Source organism: Lithobates pipiens, unplaced genomic scaffold, assembly GCF_037356315.1.
Source record: "Lithobates pipiens isolate NorthernLeopardFrog02 unplaced genomic scaffold, aLitPip1_a1.2 Scaffold_8, whole genome shotgun sequence".
Taxonomy (NCBI): Eukaryota; Metazoa; Chordata; class Amphibia; order Anura; family Ranidae; genus Lithobates; species Lithobates pipiens.
Window position 1 is genome coordinate 188,829,959 of NW_027507903.1, and position 23,450 is coordinate 188,853,408.

Sequence of the window (23,450 nt, forward strand, 5' to 3'; positions counted from 1 at the left end):
TTTTATTTTTTTTTGTGAGCACTTCTAATAAAGTTTTGTTGCTATGTGTTTGTGGGTCATGATTGTTCACTCACAAAAATCAAACTGCCTTTTTCACTTTTAGGTCATTGTCTTTATATATACAGCTACAATATCATTGCACACATATATTTTCAGTGTGAAAAACAGGCACAGTAGCTTCAGAAATATGGAACGTGAAAGCGCCAAAGTAGATTTGTGGTGTTTAAATCATTTCTACAATCATTATTCAATAACTAAATGAATAGCATCAATGATGTTCAAACTACTGGTGGTAAACTAGACCATCATCAGATTTCAGGCTACTGAATCAGACCAGATTAGATTTGTATTTCTTATCCCCCCAATCAAGGCACAAGACTAATTTTTTTGTCACATCTTTAGCCATCCACATGCATCCCTGTGTGTGCCACCAGGGGAGCACAGCAGCATGATCTGTGACCAATATGTTGACATGATACAGAGGATCACCAATCTGTGGACTGGGCTACTGTGCTCCTCCCTGGTAAGCAATCACAGCGATTACATGTCCAGTTGTAAAAAAATGGCTGTCATCCATGATGCTATTGTTTACTACTGTAATGTCTGTGATTGGTCACAGGGATCACATGGTACAGTACTAATCACAGTGGCTCTTTATCATTTGGTAGCTGTACCAATGACAGCTATCACATAAATAAACAATGGCATTGGATGCCAAGCACAATGTAAATGATTGGTTATACAGTGATCATCACTCTAAATTGCAATCATCGTGTAAATAAAAGCCTGATCACCTCCCTAGTGTCAATTTGGTAATACTACGCTGCTATGGTGACAGTATGTAAAAAAAAAAAAAAATGGAGAAACAATGTATTTTTTTTATAGCGCAGTGTCATTATGGAGACATTGTACAGCCGTGGTGGTGATCATGTACAATGGGTGGCTGCTCTGATATAACTGTATGTCAGTGCTGCCAGCCATTATCTTTGATCACCACCAAATGAGACCAATGCTGCCAGTCAGTGTCTATAATCACTGCCATTCGCTCACAGTGCCATTAGACACTGCCACATCACTCACAGTGTCCAAGATCATGGTCACACAAGTCATATTGTCAAGTCATATTGTCCCTAAGCACCACGCCCCTCATATTGTCCCTAATAACTGCCCCACCACTTACAGTGTCCCTGAAGAGGCAAAAACAGATCCTTCCCAGAGGGAATGCCTCAAACATAAATGAGCTACTCTTTCCAGTTGCCCCAAAGATTTTATCGTGATATAGTACCAGAGTTCTGAGACACAATTCTTGTTCCAGGTATTGGTCCATGTAAAGTACCACAAAGGTCTCCAGGTTGTCCTGAACCTCCCCTCTGAATTATGTAGGGTGGATCAGAGATCTTCCACATAAAGAATCTTGTTAAATTTAGTGGACCTATGAAAGGTAGAAATGATTGTTTCCACAATTGAGGTATACAGGTGTTGGCTGTATTTATCATATGGCTAGTGAAGAATTCCTTATATTCTCAGTTGAGCCTCTTCTTGAGATGAAGGCAAGCCACAACAGCTGTAATATATTTAGCTTTTGTTCTTTTATATATATTGTAACTCCACTTTCATAGGAAACATATAGTAAATAAAAAAATAATAATAATATAGCATGTGCAGTTGATAATATAATTTAATGTTATCCAAATGACCTTTCCTTTTCAATCTGCAGCTGCTGTTATTTTCTGTAACACTCAATGGAATATGGCAACATGTATGGGGGTTTTCTGTACACAGTTGGTGTACAAAACATTCTCTATCCTGTTTGTGGGATTGACCAACTAAATTTCCCAGAAGTCTACATTAGGACGCAAGCTAGATTTTAGGCATAATCTGCATCAAACATTTCATTTTGGTGAGAAACTCTGAAACAGTTAATTATCTGTAAAGAGATGCAGACCCTGCAACTTTCTTCATTAAAATACTGCAAATACATCACATGCATATTGACCACTTTGAGCCAAAGCGGTTGCATGCTATCTGGTAAGTGTTCTGTGTTTTCACTGGTCGCTGGTTGATTTGCAGTGGAAAAAAAACTTTTTTTTTCTTTTTGGTGTATGTAGGGACTTATGTTTATGGGTTTATAGAGACTGGTTTGCACTCATGGGACTTTAGTGTGAGTTGTGTTATTATATGATTGATATAGTTAACCAATTGGAGACAATAGAGCTTTGTATTATTATTTTTAAATGCACATGTGTATTTATTTATTTAAATTTAAGTATTTATATAATTTTTTTGAGGATTATCATTAGGGTTGTCCCAATACCACTTTTTTAAAACTGAGTACAAGTACCGATACTTTTTTTTCAAGTAGTCACTATACTGATTACCGATACTTTTTTTTAAATGTCATTTTAAGTTTCTAAAGCACAATACAGATTAGGTGGCACTGATATGCAGCACTGATAGGATTAGGTGGCACTGATGAGCACTGACTGATGGATGGCACTGACAGATGGCGGACACTGACATATGGAGGGTACTACTGATGGCTGGCACTGACAGATGGCGGGCACTGATAGATGGCACTAATGGCTGGCACTGACAGGTGACTGGCACTTATAGGCACTGACAGGTGGCTGCAACTGATAGATGGCATTGATAGGTGACTTCCGTTGTTCCATCCGCTGACTTCCGGTTGCACTGGGTCACTTTATTTATCTCACCCATGTATCGGACCTGGCATTGGGAACATTTGTGCGAATACAAGTACTCACACAAATGCTCAATATCGGTCCCAATACTGATACTAGTATCAGTATCGGGACACCCCAGTTATCATATATAATGAAAACTAGCACCCCCTATTTTACATCATTTAGGCAAGTATTTTTTTTTTTTTACTTTATAGGATGGCAGCAGTCACAACAAATGTATTATTTTTCTTATTCTTTAAATTTGGCGCACATATTTTATTTTACATTAGAGCAAATGTTTACCCAAGTTAACAAAATAGTTCAATAGTTTTTACCTATTTACAGTGCTATTGTTTCTCATGTACAAACAATACACTTTTTAAACTGTCAACAAATTAATTTGTAGCACAAAAAAGCTATTAAAGGCAACATTTTAAATAGCATTTCCAACATAGGTACTGTATATTAAAGATACTATACCTTTGCATGATTCTCTGAAACTTGAAGAGTTCAAGTGCATGATCATATAACACTTTAATGTTTAATTTGCAGTTTAACAACTTCACAAATGCTGGTGAACATTCTTAACTGAAAAGCACAACAACAAAGATAATGACATGTAAAATAGATGCAGCTTTATTTTATGACCTACTTAAAAGCTGGTTCCAAACTTTCAGTGGCAAGTGCTCAAACTCACATATACTTCACATCCAAAATTGGGATGCTTTCAGCTGTAATGGAAGTGTTAGTGTAGCGTATATAATTTTGTTTGATTGGTTTCAATCTAAAAAGCATATATCATAATATATGAGTGATTCTAGCTCATATTTAATTTTCTTTTGTTTCCTTTCTGATGCTATTGTTTCCTATTGTTTCCTCCAGTACAGAATACATAAGAAGCTGCTCTTTTTCAGTTTTTACATTATATCAGGCATCTCTGTGTTTTATTTACAGAAAAAAAGGACAAACAAGAAAAAAAGTAGCCTTACAGCCGACAGTTAGTAGTTACTATTAGCTTTTAATTTGACACAAAACAAAAGCATAAAACATTGTTTTGGACCTAGGAACAATTTAGGTAAATTAATCAAAGCATTACTTTGTCAACCTTAAAAACACATTTTATGAAGATTATCTGTTATTAAAGCCCATCTCCAGACAAAGATGGAGGAGGGTGTGTATCTCTTTTGAATTATTCAGCAGTGCAATCTGATCTTCTGCTATTAACACTATTCACAGCATAGCAATAAGTTAACAAGACAAAAAGCTGAAGCTGTATAGGCTCCACCTGCTGGCAGCAGGGGGTACTTATTAAATATTCTACTCTGATGTTTCATATTTACCTGAAAAACAACTTTCATTATTACAATTTTTGTTTTAGCCATAGTAAAAAAAAAACACAATGCATTCCCTTTCAATTATTTGTGGAAGGTCTAACATTATTTAGTAAAGTATCATTTAGCACAGTTCGGTGGCCATTTATGTGATTTACTACCATGGACCTGCTGCCAGTGTGACTTTTTTTAGCTGTAGCACAGCTAGGTGAAAAGCTAGTATTGGTAAAGTACAGGAACCTAAGGGCCTTTGTTATTAGGCTTTGGACTTCCTTTAATGGCATCTGTTTGACATAAGTTTGACATGTTTCTGATAGGTGCATCTGACCTGCAGGTGATCTTCATTTGACCTGTTTTAAGCAGGTTTTGTATTCCTATGGACTTGTACAGGAATTGAAAACCTGCTCGAAGTGTACACAAGCCTTTTAACACAGGCCCTAAAATTATTTTTCTTTTTACAAGAATAATAAAAAAAAAAGTTTCTACTCAGAAGCAGCCCAAAATGCATGGTTTACAAACCATGGATCCTTGCTTAATCAGTGGAAGTGTGGTTGGGCTGATATTTATTGCCCAAAAGGAAGTACAGGTAATTGCAGACTGCAAAATTTTCCATCATCAGTTTACTCTTCTCATAAATGTTTTAACAGTTATACTGCGTACACACGACCAGACTTTCCATCAGAATAAACTCTGGCGGTCTTTCCGACGGAGTTCCGACTGAGTTCCGCTGAAATGGATTTGCCTACACCGATTCACACCAAAGTCCGTTCATTTAGAACACGATGACGTACGACGGGACTAGAAAAGAAAATTTAATAGCCAGTAGTCAATAGCTTCCCTTGCGTCGTTTTGGTATGTTGGAATAGCATACAGACGAACGGATTTCCCAATAGGAATTGATTCCATCAGAAAGATTTAAAACATGTTCTATTTCTAAGTCCATCAGAATAAAAAAAAAAAAAAGTCAGCTGAAGCCCACACATGATCGGAATATCTGATGAAATGATTCCGTCTGACCTTTTCTGCCAGAAAGTCCGGTTGTGTGTACGCAGCATTAAAGTACCATTTTCCATTAAAGTGATATTAAAGCCTTGTTTTTTTTTAAGCAAGTTAATGTGTTGATCAAACTTTGCCTTTCCTCCAGTTCTGTACTGTGCTGTCATTGTTGCACCCATTGCAGTTTTAGGGGGGTGGCTCCTTTCCTTAGCATGGTTCTATGCATCCACCCATAGCGTATTAGAGCTGTGTCTCCCTATCTCTCTCTCTCTCTGTGTATATATATATATATATATATATATATATATATATATATATATATATATATATGTGTGTGTGTGTGTGTGTGTGTGTGTGTGTGTGTGTGTGTATAGACAGATAGATAAATATTCATGTGACAACACTAAGGAAATTACATTTTGCCACAATGTAAAGTAGTGAGTGTACAGCTTGTATAACAGTGTACATTTGCTGCCCCCTCAGGATAACTCAACACACAGCCATTCATGTCTAAACTGCTGGCAACAAAAGTGAGTACACCCCTAAGTAAAAATGTCCAAATTCAGCCCAATTAGCTATTTTCCCTCCATGTGTCATGTGACTCGTTAGTGTTACAAGGTCTCAGGCATGAATGGGGAGCAGGAGTGTTAAATTTGGTGCTATCACTCACTTTCATACTGGTCACTGGAAGTTCAACATGACACCTCATGGCAAAGAACTCTCTGGGAATCTGAAGAAAAGAATTGTTGCTCTACATAAAGATGGCCTAGGCTATAAGAAGATTGCCAAGACCCTGAAACTGAGCTACAGCATGGTGGTCAAGACCATACAGTGGCTTAACAGCACAGACCACTCAGAACAGGCCTCACCATGGTCGACCAAAGAAGTTAAGTGCACATGCTCAGTGTCATATTGAGAGGTTGTCTTTGGGAAATAGATGTGCTGCCAGCATTGCTGCAAAGGTTGAAGGGGTGGGGGGGGTCAGCCTGTCAGTGCTTAGATCATACGCTGCGCACTGCATCAAATTGGTCTGCATGGCTGTTGTCCCAGAAGGAAGCCTCTTCTAAAGATGATGCACAAGAAAGCCCGCATGCAGTTTGCTGAAGATAAGCAGACTAGGGACATGGATTACTGGAACCATGTCCTGTGGTCTGATGAGAACAAGATACAATTATTTGGTTCAGATGGTGTCAAGCGTGTGTGGCGGCAACCAGGTGAGGAGTACAAAAACAAGTGTGTCTTGCCTACAGACAAGCATGGTGGTGGGAGTATCATGGTCTGGGGCTTCATGAGTGATGCCAGCACTGGGGAGCTACAGTTCTTTGGAGGAACAATGAATGCTAACATGTACTGTGGCAGAGCGTGATCCCCTCCCTTTGAAAGACCAGACCGCAGGGCAGTATTCCAACATGATAACATCCCCAAACACACCTCTAAGTTTCCCACTGTCTTGCTAGAGAAGCTGAGGGTAAAGGTGATGAACTGGCCAAGCATGTCTCCAGACCTAAACCTTATTGAACATCTGTGGGGCATCCTCAAACAGAAGGTGGAGGAGTGCAAGGTCTCTAACATCCACCAGCTCTGTGAGGTCATTATGCAGCAGTGGAAGAGGACTCTCTGTGAAGCTCTGGTGAACTCCATGCCTGAGAGGGTTAAGGCAGTGCAGGAAAATAATGGTGGCCACACAAAATATTAACACTTTAGGCCCAATTTGGACACTTTCACTTACGGGTGTACTCACTTTTGTTGCCAGCGGTTTAGACATTAATGGCTGGGTGTTGAGTTATTTTGAGGGGACAGGAAATGTACACTGTTATACAAGCTGTACACTCACTACTTTACATTGTAGTAAAGTGTCAATTCTTCAGTGTTGTCACATGAAAAGATATAATAAAATACTTACAAAAATGTGAGGGGTGTACTTACTTTTGTGAGATACTGTGTATAGCACCGTCAATTTACATATTGTACATTCACATCAATCTGTATCCTCATAGAGCAGGGATATGCAATTAGCGGACCTCCAGCTGTTATAAAACTACAAGTCCCATCATGCCTCTGCCTCTGGGTGTCATGCTTGTGACTATCAGAGTCTTGCTATGCCTCATGGGACTTGTAGTTCTGTAACAGCTGGAGGTCCGCTAATTGCATATCCCTGTCATAGAGCTTACAATCTAAGGTCCCTAACTCACATTCATACATATATTAGAGGCAATTTACCCACCAGCATGTCTTTTGAGTGTGGAAGGAAACCTGTGCAGGCACAGGGAGAACTTTGTTCAAGCAGTGCTGCTAGGAAGAAGCGCTAACCACTTAGCCACCGTGCTTAGCAGCTGTTAAGTCAGAACTAAATGGTGTTGAATTAGGAACCATCAAAGTACAAACGAAATATGGGATTATTGTAGATTCCCATACTGTGTGTGTTACTTGATCATTTCATGCAAAAATGAAATGCTTACAAAGAAGAAAAATGTGGCAGTCAGTTTACCTATACTTTTAGAAGGGTGCAGTTATAGCTCTCATAATAACGTGCTGGGTTGTTATTTCTGCATGCATGCCTAATTATTGTTTAATATATGATTTTTAGTAAAGATAACCCCTACATATGAAATTTTTCCAGGTTTGTCACATGTTTGTGTAAATCAAAACTGATACTGTCAATGCAGTTACACAGCTACCACTTCCATGTATCTAAAGCAGTATTTGGGACTGGAGTGTTGTTGCACCCTGGGGTTGCATCTGGGTTCTTCAGGGATGGCATGGCAAAATGCCTAAAACTGCCCAAAAAAAATGTAAACGAGACAGTGGGTTAGATCATGCCTGCCTTGTTTTTTTGGGTTACACAAAGCCACAGGTTTTTATTGTGCAGCATTACAACCTTAGGCACAACCAATGATGTCATCATTAGATAAGAAGCACATTGGTCACCTGCATAGTGTCCTTGCTTGCCCCTTTCCTCTCTGTCAGCACTCTGTCCGGTTCATGTTAATGACATGAGGGAGAGAAACTGAGGGAAAATAGAAACAATGAATACTAGTCAATACCAGTATGCAAAGGTATATTTGCTTCTTAAAATAGTCACATAGGGTCCTACGTGCGCGGATGCTGCTGCATTATGTAAAACTATTTGTTTAGTTATTATTATTATTATTATTATTATTATGCACGATTTATATAGTGCCAACAGTTTACGCAGCACTTTACAATGTATGGGGGGGGCAATTACAGTACAGTTCAATACAAAAGGTACAGGAGGGCCCTGCTCGTAGAGCTTACATTCTAAAGGGAGGGGGTAGTGGTACAAAAGGTAGTAGTTGTTTACATTTAAGAATGGGGTGCCTTGAGCTGTACATAATTGTAAAGGGTGCCTTGGCTGTAAAGAGGTTGAGACACACTGATCTAAAGAAAGTTTAAAAAACAGTTGCATTACGTCTCCAGCAGTTGTTATTAATAATAGCAGTTGCCTCATTAACAACAGTTTTTCACCTTCATTAGCTACTGCATAATGTATCAATTTCACACCTGGAAAGATAATAATTCACATTTAGGATAGCATTTGAAAAAATAGGCAATGCATGTTAATGCAGAAAAAATAAAAAAAAGTTTTAGTATATTTATTTCGGCCAATGGCATGACTATTTAAAACCTGCATCATCTACTAACAGATTTATTTATACATATAAATACAAAATAGCATTTATTATTTACTAAATGAAACACTATACCCTTAGTTCAAAAAAGCCTATCTCTCTGTACTTGTGTTCTCAACTACATCAAAGTAACTCTGACCTGATTGACCCAGCTCTCCTTCTGTAGGCCAATAACAATTTTCTTGACAGCATCACTTTGCTGGGTTTTGACATGTCCAGCTCTGAGAAAAATTATATGTCATCTCAGTTTGATTACATCCTCCAGCTTATTTCCCATTTGTAGAGAAGTGGCTTTTGCTGCATTGGGTCTCACTCTGTTTACCTATAATTGATTGCTTGTAGTGCATTCTCTGACATTGCTACCTGTTGCTGTCTCTTTTTCCAGGTCAACTGGCTGCAGGTACGTGTGAGGTTGTTACATACGACAGAGATAGCAGTCAGCCCCGAAGGACTATAGCCCGACAAACAGCTCGCTGTGCATGTAGAAAAGGACAGATTGCCGGCACAACAAGAGCAAGGCCAGCCTGTGTAGATGGTAAGCATCCCTTATTAATAATTTTTTTTTTTTTTTTTTTTTAAGTATTGAAATTTTGAACATATTCAAATGTGTTGAGTGTACAGTGGTTTAGGAAATGTCCTAATTTCTTGAGTAGGCCCAGCTATAACTCAGCTAAAGGAATTCTGCCATGAGAGTAATATGGGCCCACCACAGAGTACTTAGTTCTGAACATGCTTGTTGTTAGATCTTTTATTCTTTTTTTATGAGGTCTATTCGTAAATGTGACTATTTTTCTCATTGTTGTTGTTTTTATTGTGGATATGCCATAGGAACCAGCTTCAGATTTCACATTAAAGGCCTAGGGTTGTTTAGCTATGTCTCTTTCATGATTTATGAAAGATTCACAGAGGAGCAGAGGACAGTTGTCTTTGTTTGAAATTGTCTCTTTTGTAGAATCAAGTTTTTTAAGCCCCTACTTTGGAATTCTAAGGCCACATAGACTTGTTCAATAATAGCTTGTGTGTGTGTGTGTGTGTGTGTGTGTGTGTGTGTGGGTGTGTGTATACAGACACATATTTTAACAGTCTGTTATATTTTAGTGCTTGTATACTTGATCCAGTATTGTATGTAGTGCACGCAAAATGTTTATAATGCATGTATGCATTTCAAAACATGTTTATGCTCTCCAGTGCTGCGTAACAAAGTGTTGTTTTACTGCCGTAGAGCTGAAGATAAAGATGTAAAATAGTAAGCCAGACATTTAATGGAGCGTTCTAATATTCCTTGAATCCTGAATAACTGGACTCAAAACATTTTTGAATAATACAAATGAAAAATGTAGCTTATGAGATGTACCCACTGCTACCCGATTAGTAGCTTAAAAAATGTATTTTGCTCCAATTCAGATTTCAGAGTTTTAATGCCACCCTAAGGCTAATGTGACTTTTCCTGCGTGAAAGTTAATGCAGTTGAAAAAAAAAAAAAAAAAAACACTTTCAGTATTGTTAGAATAGTATTTCTCCTGTTTTCCTTTTTGTTTCTAGTATTTTGTCTCTCATTAAAATGATTACTGCATATGACTCACTGCCAAAACAGTAGCAGCCTGGAGCCTTCTCACATGCTAATTCTGTGAGGCAAATGTTTGTCTTTTGAAAAAAAAATGCAATTTTGTGTCACATAAACAAATTGCATCCTTTTGCAGGTACTGTCATGTCAAACAAAGTTTCATTTTTGTTGCTTATATACAAAGACGTGCTTCTTGAGAATAATCATCATAATGACCTATGAATGGAGTTTGTATTGCATTACAATTACGCCATGATTGAGTTAGCTTGCTTCAAGGCTATTAATGCCAAAGTATGTCAGATATTGCCTGTAGTTTCATGAATTACATTAAAGAAGATATGATACAATAATGTGTTTATTTTTATTTTATAACAGCTTAACTAAGGTTTAGGAGTGTGTCCAGGGGAATGTTTGACCATTCTTCCAGAAGCACATTTGTGAGGTCAGGCACTGATGTTGGACAAGAAGGCCTGGATCTCTGCTCTAATTCATCCCTATTGGGTTGAGTTTAGGACTATGTGCAGGCCAGTCAAGTTCCTTCACCCCAAACTCACTCATCCATGTCTTTAAGGACCATGCTTTGTGCACCAGTGCATGGACATGTTGGAACAGGAAGGGGACATCCCCACACTGTTCCCACAAAGTCGGGAGCATGCAATTGTCCAAAATGTCTTGATATGCTGATGCCTTAAGAGGTCCCTTCACTGGAACCAAGCCCAACCCCTAAAAAACAACCCCGCACCCTGATCCCCCTCCACCAAATGATTTGTTCCAGTTCACAAAGCTAGGTCCATGAAGACATGGATGAGCGAATTTGGGGTGGAGGAACATAGCTGGTCTGCACCTGACCTGAAACCAATCAAAACACCTTTAGGATGAATTAGAGCAGAGACTGCGAACCAGATCTTCTCATCCAAGATCAGTGCCTGACCTCACAAATTACCTCCTGGAAAAATGGTCAAACATTCCCATAGACACTGGGATGCCATTAAAATCCATGTGCGTGTAAAAGCAAGCATTCCAATACCTTTGATAATATAGTGTAAATTATTTGCTAAAGAACAATATTTTTATGAAATTGTTACCAGTAAAGTTCCACTTTAAGCAGGTTAAAGCTGCTGAATGTGGATATAGATATGGATCAATGTACAAGCTTCTATAAGCATTCATGTCCTGGCACAAAGGCAGCTTCTGGGTTTGGTAAAACTCCTACTCAGCCTCTTTAATACTATCTTTGTCTTTGACAGCATAAGGGATCTGATGAAGCATTTCCCAGTCAGACTTTGCAATTACAAGACATAGATAGCATGGGGGGGGTGGTGAGCAACACAATGAGATGCATGTCATTGCTCCTAAATGGCCAACAGTTTCCAGGGTTGATTGCTGGACAACTGCAGTGTGGTCAGGTGTCAACATGGTGCTATGTTTTTATTAACATGCATGTGTTATTTGGCTGTTGATTGTTTATAGAGTTATTCTAGGCTGAACTTTCAATTTAAAGATTAGGTTTAGGAGTTGCTTAAGCTTTAGGTTTATTTTTTAGATTTTGAGCTTACATAAAGGATTATATTGAGAAGATAAGATGGAGAAATTTGGATCAGACTGGTATTTTCTTGCTCAGTAAAATTACCCTACTCTGTCACATCATAAACCTTGGTAACTCAACTATTGCAATGATGGAGCAGTAGTATGACTTTGACAATATGAGGGAGAAAGTCCAGACTGTATCCTGTTCTAACCTGGAATTCCAGGCATCCTGTGAGCTAAAAAAAAAAAAAGAAAGTGCACCAACACATGCAGGTTTTTATTGTATTTTTTAGCATTACTAGTTGTGTTTATAGATATTTTTGAAGTTTAAAGCTAGCTGCTAGGTTCAGGGTAATAATAAATGATTAATTTACCTTTACAGCCGTGTATGCCAATTGTTTTAGTTTCGAGTGTGGTAATTTTATTTATTTTTTGGGGGGTCTTTTTTACCTAATACTTCATGTATGAAATTTTTTAGCAACAAGTTAACATGCACATAATGTAATGTGTCTGTTGTTTTAACTGTTACTAAGTGATGACATAACATTGTTTAGTAGACAAGTTATTCCCAAAAAAAATTTTTATTTGGCAGTGGAAGGCACAACAATATATGCCCTGTCTATTTTCTAAATTCTTTGCTAAACTGAAGTTGTTAAAATATTTAGTACTTTTCCACAATACTTATAAAACTAGGCAATGTGTAGTTTGCATGAAACATTTTAGGAGTCATTTTTTTTAAATAGATTAGTAGTTTAAAATGGTTGGTAACAGAGCAGATAAAGCTGTCATCATCATCAATAAAACATCTGTTTTTTTTTTTTCATTATATTGTATATAAATTGATACAACTTTTTTAATTGCATACTGTATATAATATAATTCTTAAAATAAAACTTAAACATGCGCATATAGGTTATTTACTTTTTCAAAGGACCCAACAATGCTCTGCATTGTTTAATGGTCCACTACCATCCTTTTATTCTAGTAGTTGTACAGTGAACTGCTTATTGTCTGACCATTAAGAAATATAAGCCCCAAGAGCCACTTTGTTAATTTACTCTGTACACCCTGGACTCAATTCTTCCATTTTCTTTGTTGACCTATTGGGTGAATAATATATGCTTCATTGATCTTTGCTGTCACTTCGAAAGAAAGGTAGGATGTAGCCTGATAGTCAATGTAATGAATTAATATAAAACATCTAGCTAGTTCAGCAAAATCACTGGCACAACATTGCAGTAAGCAGCATCTCTTCTATTATATTAATATATAACATAGAAATATATATTTTACCTTTTAAGAGCAGAGTAGAGACAATGTTCTGACAGCTACATTGCCAGTACACAATAGATGTTCAGCTCTTCTACTCAGTAACTTCAAGGGAAATGTTAGGGTCATATATTGATTTATACAACAGAAAAAAAAGTTCCAAGCCTATCTGGCCTCTACAAATGTTATTCAATGGCATGTCTATTTTTGGAGCTGGAATTGACTCTGTGCAGGAGGTGGCTTAGGCAGAACAAATTTATGGTGATAGATGATGTGCCTTGAATAGATCAGTGATGTGTCTCTCCTTACTGTACTGTATAAGAGGACTAGTTAGTCCTACTACATAAAAGAGATATGCAGTATGTATGATTGTGGTAGCTACAGCATGGATACTATCTTGTGAAAATAAGGGGGTGTTCCTGTGTAGCTGAATTCTTCTTTGCCTTCTGACCATTTCATTAATCGTCTGAAAGTGGTTGAAAAGGCTAAAGGTTTTTTTACCTTAATGCATTCTCTGCATTAAGGTAAAAAATAAATGTTTGGGTGCAGCTCCTCCCTCCCCAAATACTTACCTAAGCCCTATCTCGGTCCAGCACTGTGCCAGAGTGCAGCGTCACTGGTCTCTCTCTCTTCCTTCTGAACCCAGTGAGAGCAAGGGGAGCCATTGGTTCCTGCTGTGTCAATCAAATCTAGTGATGCAGGGGGGCAACGCTGAGCTTCAATATTTGTGTTAAAAGATGCATACAGCGCGACTTGGGAGTGAGCTTGAACGAATTCCTCCTAGCAAGAAGCTTTTCTAGGGGTGTATTCATAGGCAGGAGGAACCAGGACAGAGAATGCTATCAATTGGTGAGGAGGTAGGCTGCCTGGGAGCAGGGGGTGAGCAGCGCCGGCGGGGCAGGGTTGATCGGGAGCTGTTTTCCCAGCGATTGCCCTGGGGGAAAAGAGCATAGAGGAAGAGGAGAGTCGCAAGATCACAGAGCGGGATAGCATGCTGTAACATTACAATTGCCTCCGCTCTGCTCTCCGTCACACACAGCCCCGCCTCCTCCTGACCCCACGTCTGTGATAGACAAGACACATCCCAGCATTGGACCCGCCTTCTGTCTATCACAGGCACGGGGACAGAAGGAGGCGGGGTTGAGTGTGATGGCGAGCAGAGCAGAGGCAGTTGCAATGTAAGCTGCTATAGTGGGCTATCCGCTCTCTGTGATCCTCTTTTCGACTCTTTTCTTCTTCCAGTCATGATCCAGCCACCCTCTTTCTTCCTCGGCCCAGGCAAGGCTGCAATGGTGGGCAGTTTGGCTGCAATAGTGGGCACAGTGTGGCTGCAGTGGTGGACACAGTGAGGCTGCAATGTTGGGCACAGTGTGGCTGCAATGGTGGGCACAGTGTGGCTGCAATGGGTGGCACAGTGAGGCTGGAATGGTGGGCACAGGTGAGGCTGCAGTGATGGGCACAGGTGAGACTGCAATGGTCGGCTCAGGATTCACCACAAACTACTATGCATGTCAACTAAATTTGCCAGCATGGGCAGCCCCAACATTGGAGCCCATTACAAAGCAACCATACTGCACCCAGCTAACGTATGTTGGAACCTCCTCCACCAACCAACCTGGATTCAAATTGAGCATACAGCCATGACGACATCCCCAAAAAAAACTACTTAGGGCCATCCTCCTAAACATGCAATCATCTAGATCCTTTTTGGACATTGTCACAGCTACGGCTCAAGTATGGAAATCAATTTATCAAAACTCCAATGGCATTCCAAATGCACTACTCTCCTACATTCCCCTAAACACACTGAAACAACTTATCTCAAATACTTAATTCACTTCTACACCATTGCACAATCATCTTCCAAAGGAATATTGTTTATCTATGAACTCCTTCTGAGCCCACTTCTCCATAGTATCCTCCTACGTGTTACTGGGAACAATGGATAAACCACACCTGCACCACGGAACAATGGCACTCAGCCCTGAACTCCACTTCTAAAGCCTCTTAATGCATCTCCTATTGGGAAACTGCACAACAAATCTTTCATAAAACTTTGGTATTGTATATAACCATATTGATTCCATACTATACCCTAAATTGTATTAAATCCAATTGTCATATGTACTATGTTTTCCTAAATGTACCAATATAACGGTTGTTTTTCAAGCAATAAAAACCTTGTGAAACAAAAACAAAATCTTTCATAAGTGGTATCTGATCCTGGCTAGACTGGCCCACATGTACCCGACAGCTCCATCCACCTGCTGGAGTCATTGTGGCCACCAAGGTTCACTGTTTCACATTTGGTGGAGCTGCTCAGCGCTGAGAATATTGTAGTCGGACATAGCAACATTTATCACCTCCTCTACAAGCCTATCCCTCTCTTTGACTCCTCAGATGGTATTACTCAGCATGGACTCTCACCTTTGGCCTCCCAACCTTAACACCCTCATAAAACATATCTTCATTTCCATTCGCTTAGCTATTGCAAGAAAATGGAAAAGTATTCAAACCTCTACAATGGCTGAAGTAGTTCATATTCCGAATGAAAACTGCCTGCTCAAATATGTCTATGCCAAGGCAAATATGAAAATCCAATCTTTCACAGGGAATTGGAAATTCTGGCTTCTACACCTGAAAGGTCCTATTGACCTTACAGTAAATGACCAACCTTTTGTAAAAACTCCCTTAAAACATATTTTAATCTGCCTGAGGTCTTGTTCCTGCTGTGTCCCCACCTAAACTCTGATTCCTTTACACGTAACCCTCTAACTTTATACTCCAGTCAACTACAGTTTGAACTCAAATCCGGCCTTCCATTTGTTGTCATGCTGTACGCTAACTTTATAAGCTCACCACTAAGCGTAATTACCCTCTCTTTTATATAAGATCTCGCCAGACCAAGTTACAGTTTGATGAGATTTGTTAATTCTAATATGCATTACTGTGTTGTATAAAGTATAAGTATAAACATGTAATAAAGTATGGAAGATTTTAAAGACATGGGTCATAATGTGGCATATAGGGTCTAAAACAAGGGTCTCCTAACTTTCTAAACAAAGGGTAATTATATTGTCCTTCAAAATAGTGTCTCATATCAGAGGGAGGAATAGTGCCCGAAGGGTCAGATAAAGGCAAGCAAAGGGCCCCTGGGCCACAGTTTGGAGACAACTGGTCTAAAACCATGCATTCTACCAAAATGCTTGCTAATGTATGGACACCTTATAAGGGAATTCTGCCTTCCCTAAAGCAGCCCCATACATTCATAATTTTTTTATTCAACCAGCGGGTTAAATGGAAAAAAATATATATATATCTGATTCTTCCTTCCACACATTCAATGTGGTTTCAGCCCTCTGTACTATTGTGTTCTGATGGAGGTAAGCCTTTCCCCAATGTCAGAATACAATGATCAGTGCTACTCTAGCTGGGAAAACCAGACAGAAGTCTACTGATCAACTTCTGTACAACCGGGATGCCCATATATGGATATAAATGTGGCCTGTCTCTGCAGAACCGGACCAATTTCTATCCATGCTTTAGACTGATACTGTAGAGGTCACTCTGTATTTATCACTGCCTTCCCATATTTTCATAAAAATAAGATAACTACAATATCTAGAAGTCACAGTGGCTTGTGTATACACTGTGAATCCTTAGCATATTCTCCAGAGTGATTTATTTTTTCCTGTTAACTGATCCAATAAAGAGTAAACCCATAACTCTTCTTCAGTTTATTAATAACAAATCATAATTGCCAGGAGAGAAAAAAACATTATATTATTCCATTACTTTTAGTGACAAATGTAGCTGTTAATTGCAAATTATTTAATACCACCTGCAGAGACATTCATCACTTTTCTTTCTCCATGTTAAACAAATGATTTTCTTTCCAATGATTAATTCGCTATCCAGCTTCAAACAAATCATTTTATGCTGAACAATGTATCAATGTTATTTAACCACTTATGGACCGCCCGCTGTCATTATACGTCAGCTTTTTGAAGAGTGATATCGTTGTTAGCTACCATAACCCCAGCATCCTCTTCTTCAGCTGGCAGTCTGCTTTCAGATAAAAGTGGTGTCTGCAGTGGATTTGCCACTAGATCACTTTTATCGGCCCCCGATTTTAGAGGCCCCCCGTCGCTCTCCTTACCAGAGCCGCCAGCAGCGGTAGAGGTGATCGTGTCCTGTCTCCTGTTAGGTAGGGAGATGAGTGAAGGGAAGATGGCCCCCACCCATCTCCATACCATTGCAGGGCAGAAGCGACGTCAAAATGTTACTTCTGCCCATAGCACTTAAAGTGGGGTGCCCTCTAAAAAAAAAAAAAAAAAATTAAAGTCAGCAGCTACAAATACTGCAGCTGCTGACTTTTAATAATCGGACACTTACCTGTCCCAGGGTCCAGCGATGCAGGGGATTGAAGCCCCTCCCTCGCTCGCGGAGCCGTCATTCTTACTGTGGGCACCCAGCTGTGGCTTCACCCACTGCACATGCACGCGCGGTGCAGGGCGCCGTGATACGCCGCACAGTCATCTGGGACACGTGACAGGTCCCAGGTGACTGTGCGGCGTGAGGGGAAGTGATGTCACCAGCCTGGGAAAGGAAGAAGGCAGACTACGAGGGACCCCCTAGCAACAGGTATTTAGAGGTGAGTAAAAAAAAAATTCAAATTTTTTTTTTAAGAATTTTTAATTATTTTTTATTTTTTGGTGGCAACACCATTTTAAAGCAACATTTTTTTCTTGTTTTTTTTTCAAATGACATTTTCAATACAAAACAAAACAAATACAGTGTGCCAAAAAGTATTGCAATGACCGTCATTTTATTCTCTAGGGTGTTATGGATGTTTATGGCAAATCTTTCAGATGAACTGGGATGTGGGTGCCAAGGTATTAAAGGGCTTTAGCGGCCAGTGAAATATAAAATTTATTTTGAGAGTGTGTGTTAGAGATCTTGTGTTGACTGTCACCCCCTGGCAGACCTTGGATGTTGGTATTGCCTCTCACTTTGAATAAGAAGGGTTCTAAAGAGATGATGAATAGAAGAGGGGAGAGAGGACACCCCTAACGTGTGCCATTTGTGATTGAGAATCGGTCCGAGGGAATCCCATTAACTTTTACTGAGACAGTGTGAAAGGAGTATATAGAGTGTATCTATTAAAAACAAAATAACCAAGTCCAATTAAAACTTAAATTGTAACTGTATAGAATTAGGTGAAGTTGAGGACCTAGATCCATGCTATTTCCTGAGGATACAAATAAAATCACCCAGCATCGTTACAGGAATCACTTTGAATCCTAAAGGATGTCATACTGATTTATTTTTGACTATAAAAAATAAAGTTCTTTTAAGAGTCGTAAAAGTATCCAAGGGGCAAACATGCCCTATCTGTGCACCTTTATACCCCACATCTTTAATTGTTAGGTGAAGAGGGGTAATAGGCTCTAGGCTGTAGTTCAGCTGACTTCCATCAGCCAGTTATGTACAAATAAAATGTTGTTTCTTTATTTTCTTGGGTATTCAATCGTACATGTAAAATTTTTACTACATTCACTAAGCTAAGATCCAATTCCCTTTTAATGTAAACAGCCCATTTGCCTTTAGGAAATCAACCAATGGATATTATCTTATAAGAAATGTCTTTTGGGAGGCTAAATCAGGTAAGAAGTACAGTATGTGAGACTATGATCTAATCCAAAGCAGGGATGCCAAAAAAAATGTATCAACTTTAACTTTGATGACCATAATTGCTCAAATGAGTTTAACTAAAGTTTGTAGATTCACATACTGAGGAGGAAAATCTGATTGAGAATACAATAAAGTCTTTTGAATCTGCCTGGTATTACCCATTGTTGGGAGCCTTAAATCTGGTATACATTTGTTTGAAAACTTATTTTTAAGTAGCAGTTCCCAGGTCATAAATCTGCACTAACCGTTTCATCCTGGTTGTAAATAGTACTTATTTTCCTGTTATTTTCACTGTAAATATCTAATAAGTGGTAACTTTACAGACATGTTGGTATTAGTTATGATTAAGTGGAGATTATAATGTTTTTGGTGCTTTTTGTTATATTGTTAGTGGGTCTGGTGGGTAAAGTGGCCACCTTTTTAACTTTTCTATTTCCAGTCACCGTATTAATTTTAGTTTTTGACAAATTCAATTTTTACATAAGATATATACAACTTTCGCTCCAGGTTTACACATTTTCCTAACTTGGTCTTGTGTGAAAGCAAAACTCTTAAAATAGTTATTGAGGTTAATTATCACTGTTTAATGGTTTTTGGATGACATTTTTGAGAACTGGTTTTAAAAGTGCAGGAGCAGACAATTTTCAACCTAATCAATAAAACTGTATAAAAAGAATAGCGCAGTGCTATATCATATTAATAACAATAGTATTAAATGACATGTTTATATGTTCTCAGAAAACAATTGACATTAAAAAAGACACTGTCTCAAAAATCAAACTTTTTTAATGTGATCCATTGACTGGGGGTTGGCCTCATGCAATCCATTTACTGATATAGAGATGGTCATGGTTGTCTTGTAAGCAGCTGATTTCTCTTGCTTCTGCCCATGGGTGTTTTGGAAGCCATTGGAACATTGGGTCTGCAACATTGTGTGATCGCTAAAAAAGGTATATGTTCGGTGGATTTCTTTCTTTGCACTTGCACTATATTTCTTCTTTTTTCAGATTTTCTATGGGACTTTATTTATGCATCACTATTTTTGAGACATTTCTTATTATTTATTTTTGTGTGCTAATTGTTTTCTGAGAACATAGCAACACAGCATCATTTAATGTTGCCATTCATATGATATAGCTCTGCACTATTCTTTTACACATATTTATTCTGAGCTTAGTATCACAGACATCATTGGTGTTAGCAGCTACACTGTATGTATATACCTAAGCGCAGACTTTTTTTCTGTTTATAATCAATAAAACAGCCTCCTGAAAAAAATATTACTGCACTCAACCAGTTATCCATTTGTTAGTTCTTTTGTTATACTACCTTAGCCTGACAAATATTCTTTATGCAAGTTGCTGTTTATTATTTTAATTCTCAGAGGGGTTTCTTGGAATTTGTTTCCTAGCTTTGCTTGTTTTAGTGGCTGCAAAATTGGACACTTATATTGATTCCCATTTCAAGATAAAAACATTCGCTTTTTACTGCACCTTTAATAGATTGCCATTATATAACAGACCATAATAAAGCTTTTAATGTTGAAGTACTAGAAGGGTTTAATTTAACTAAGCTGATTATGATGACTGCATATACAAATTAAACTGCATGCTGTATTCACTTTTCCTGATGGTCACCTACTGAACTGCCAGTAATTATGTTACATTATGTGAATATCAAAAACACCTGTAGAACAAACTCGACTTTACAGATATATATATATATATATATATATATATATATATATATATATATATACACACATACTCATCGATCACTTTATTAGGTACTAATCAACAAGCCTGTTCAATTGCTTGGTAACACAAATTCCTAATCAGCCAATCACATGGCAGCAACACAGTGCATCTAGACTTGGTGGAGACAACTTGCTGAAGTTCAAACCGAGCATCAGAATGAGGAAGAAAGGGGATTTAAGAGACTTTGAATGTGGCATGGTTGTTGGTGCCAGACAGGCTGGTCTGAGTATTTCAAAAACCTACAGTATTTCAAAAACCTAAAGATCTACTGAGATTTTCACACACAACCATCTCTAAAGTTTACAGGCACTGGTCCAAAAAAGAGAACATATCCAGTGTGCTGCTGTTGTGTGGACAAAAATGCCTTGTTGATGTCAGAGGAGAATGGGCAGACTGGTTCTAGATATTAGACAACAGTAACTCAAATAAACACTTATTACAACCAAGGTATGTTGAATACCATCTCTGAATGCACAACAAATATAACTTTGAAGCAGAGGGGCTACAGATGCAGAAGATCACATTGGGTGCCACTCCTGTCAGATAAGAACAGGAAACAGGCTACAGTATGTACATGCTCACCAAAATTGGACAATAGGAGATTGGAAAAATGTTGCCTGGTCTGATGAACCTACATTTCAGCTGCGACTTTTAGATGGTAGGATACGATTTGGCGTAAACAACATTGAGGCTTGGATCCATCCTGCCTTGTATCAATGGTTCAGGCTGGTGATGTAATGGTGTGGGGGATATTGTATTGGCAACTTTTGGGCATCTTCATACCAGTTGAGCATCATTTAAATGCCTTGGCTTATCTGAGTATTATTGCTGACTATGTCCATCTCTTTATGACTACAGTGTACCCATATTTTGATGGCGACTTTCAGCAGGATAATGTACTGTGTCGCAAAGCTCAAACTGGTTTCTTGAACATGACAATGAGTTCATTTTTGGGGGGTGGTGGAAGATTCTCATCATGGATGTGCAGCTGAAAAAATTTGCAGCAACTGCATAATGCTATAATTTCAGTATGGACCAAAATCTCTGAGCAATGTTTCCAACCTTGTTGAATCTATGCCATGAAGAAGAGAGGAGATCATTCTCTGCTTCAGTATGTCACAGTATATGTTGGCATTCATGGTTCCCTCAATGAACTGTAGCTCCCCAGTGCTACAGCACTCATACAGCCCCAGACCATGACACTCCCACCACCATGCTTGACTGTAGGCAGGACACACTTGTGCAAAAAATAGAAAACTGCGCCAACCCTATACTAATAAAAATAATAATAATGAAAAAAATAATAAATAAAAATAAAAATAAAATAAAAAAATGAAATATATTATCGAAATGTGTAGGTGATTATCACAAATGATTATAACAATAAAAACACCTTAAGTGCAAAATAAAACACAGCAATGCATAAAGAAATAGTGTCATAAACAAAAGTCCAATCATGAAAAGTTCGTATGTGAATCCGGATAAGCGTTTGTGACACCACAGTGATTCAACACGATCCAAAAGCGCATAAAGTGCCCGTCACCGTATATTAAATGCGCTTACCAGAAAATAGGCAAGTTAGGGCGTTTGTATATATTCAATGGGTCCCATCAGAAGATATCCTCCTTTTTAGTGGGTCAACTCTTCATCTCATAATAGTGCCCTCCAGATAATAATATACTTCGTGATCCCAAATGGGGTGCTCAGTAATGCCCAAAAAAGAAAGGAGCTAACATGGCATAATATCGTTTGGATAGTTTATTAAAAGAAAAAAAGGTAGCACACTTACATGTGTATGGATAATTTACAGCTTGTATAAACGGTACATGAAAAGCCGGCCGGCAGAAACAGGAGCCCGTCCTCCTCTCAAACAGCGTGGTAGCGTCACTGCGTGCCAAGGACAAAGACAAGGACACACTTGTCTTTGTACTCCTCACCTGGTTGCCTCCAGACACGCTTGACAGCATCTGGACCAAATAAGTTTATTTGTGTCTCATCAGACCACAGGACATGGTTTCAGTAATCCCTACCCTTAATCTGCTTGTCTTCAGCAAACTGTTTGTGGGCTTTCTTGTGCGTTATCTTTAGAAGAGGCTTCCCCCTGGAACGACAGCCACGCAGACTAATTTGATGCAGTGTGCGGCGTACCCGCCACCCCTGTACTCTGCAGCAATGTTGGCAGCACTCATACGTCTATTTCCAAAAGACAACCTCTGTATATGATGCTGAGCACGTGCACTCAATGTCTTTGGTCGACCATGGCAAGGCCTGTTCTGAGTGGAACCTGTCCTGTTAAACCACTATATGGTCTTGGCCACCATGCTACAGCTCAGTTTCAGGGTCTTGGCAATATTCCTATGGTCTAGGCCATCCTTATGTAGAGCAACAATTATTTTTTCAGATCCTCAAAGAGTTCTTTGCCAGGGGGTGCCATTTGGAACTTTCAGTGACCAGTATGAGAGAGTGAGAGCAATAGCACCAAATTTAACCTGCTCCCCATTCACATCTGAGACCTTGTAACACGAATGAGTCACACGACACTGGGGAGGGAAATGGATAATTGGGCCCAATTTGGACATTTTCATTTAGTAGTGTGCTCACTTTTGTTGCCAGCTGTTCAGACATCAATGGCTGTGTGTTGAGTTATTTTGAGGGGAAAGTCAATTTACACTGTTATACAAGCTGTACACTCACTACTTTACATTGTAGCAAAATGTGAGGAGTCCTTATTTAAGCCACAATTAATCTCTATTACCCCATAACATGTAAACAATAAGATATTATAACAATGATACTTTTTCTCAACTGAACAAATCCTATAGAATTATGCTACCAGCTAAAAAAAGTAATATTAAAAAAATATAAAAAGAGTATTTTCTGGTTCTTTCAATGAAACTTTGAATAGTATAATATAAATTGGGCTCTGGTAAAGGATAATTTTGAGCTGGTAGCTTTTGATTCAGGATCACTTCTGACCC

The 23,450-nt window shown here is 38.7% G+C and overlaps 1 protein-coding gene across 2 annotated transcripts in view; it reads left to right on the forward strand.

Moving 5' to 3' along the window:
- TAFA5 (TAFA chemokine like family member 5) overlaps positions 1-23,450 on the forward strand; it is a 629,519-nt gene that overhangs the window by 275,602 nt on the left and 330,467 nt on the right. For both annotated transcript variants that reach the window (XM_077473263.1, XM_077473264.1), the window contains exon 2: positions 9,047-9,196. In XM_077473263.1, coding sequence (XP_077329389.1) covers positions 9,047-9,196 — 150 coding nt within the window. The remainder of the gene's footprint in view (positions 1-9,046; positions 9,197-23,450) is intronic.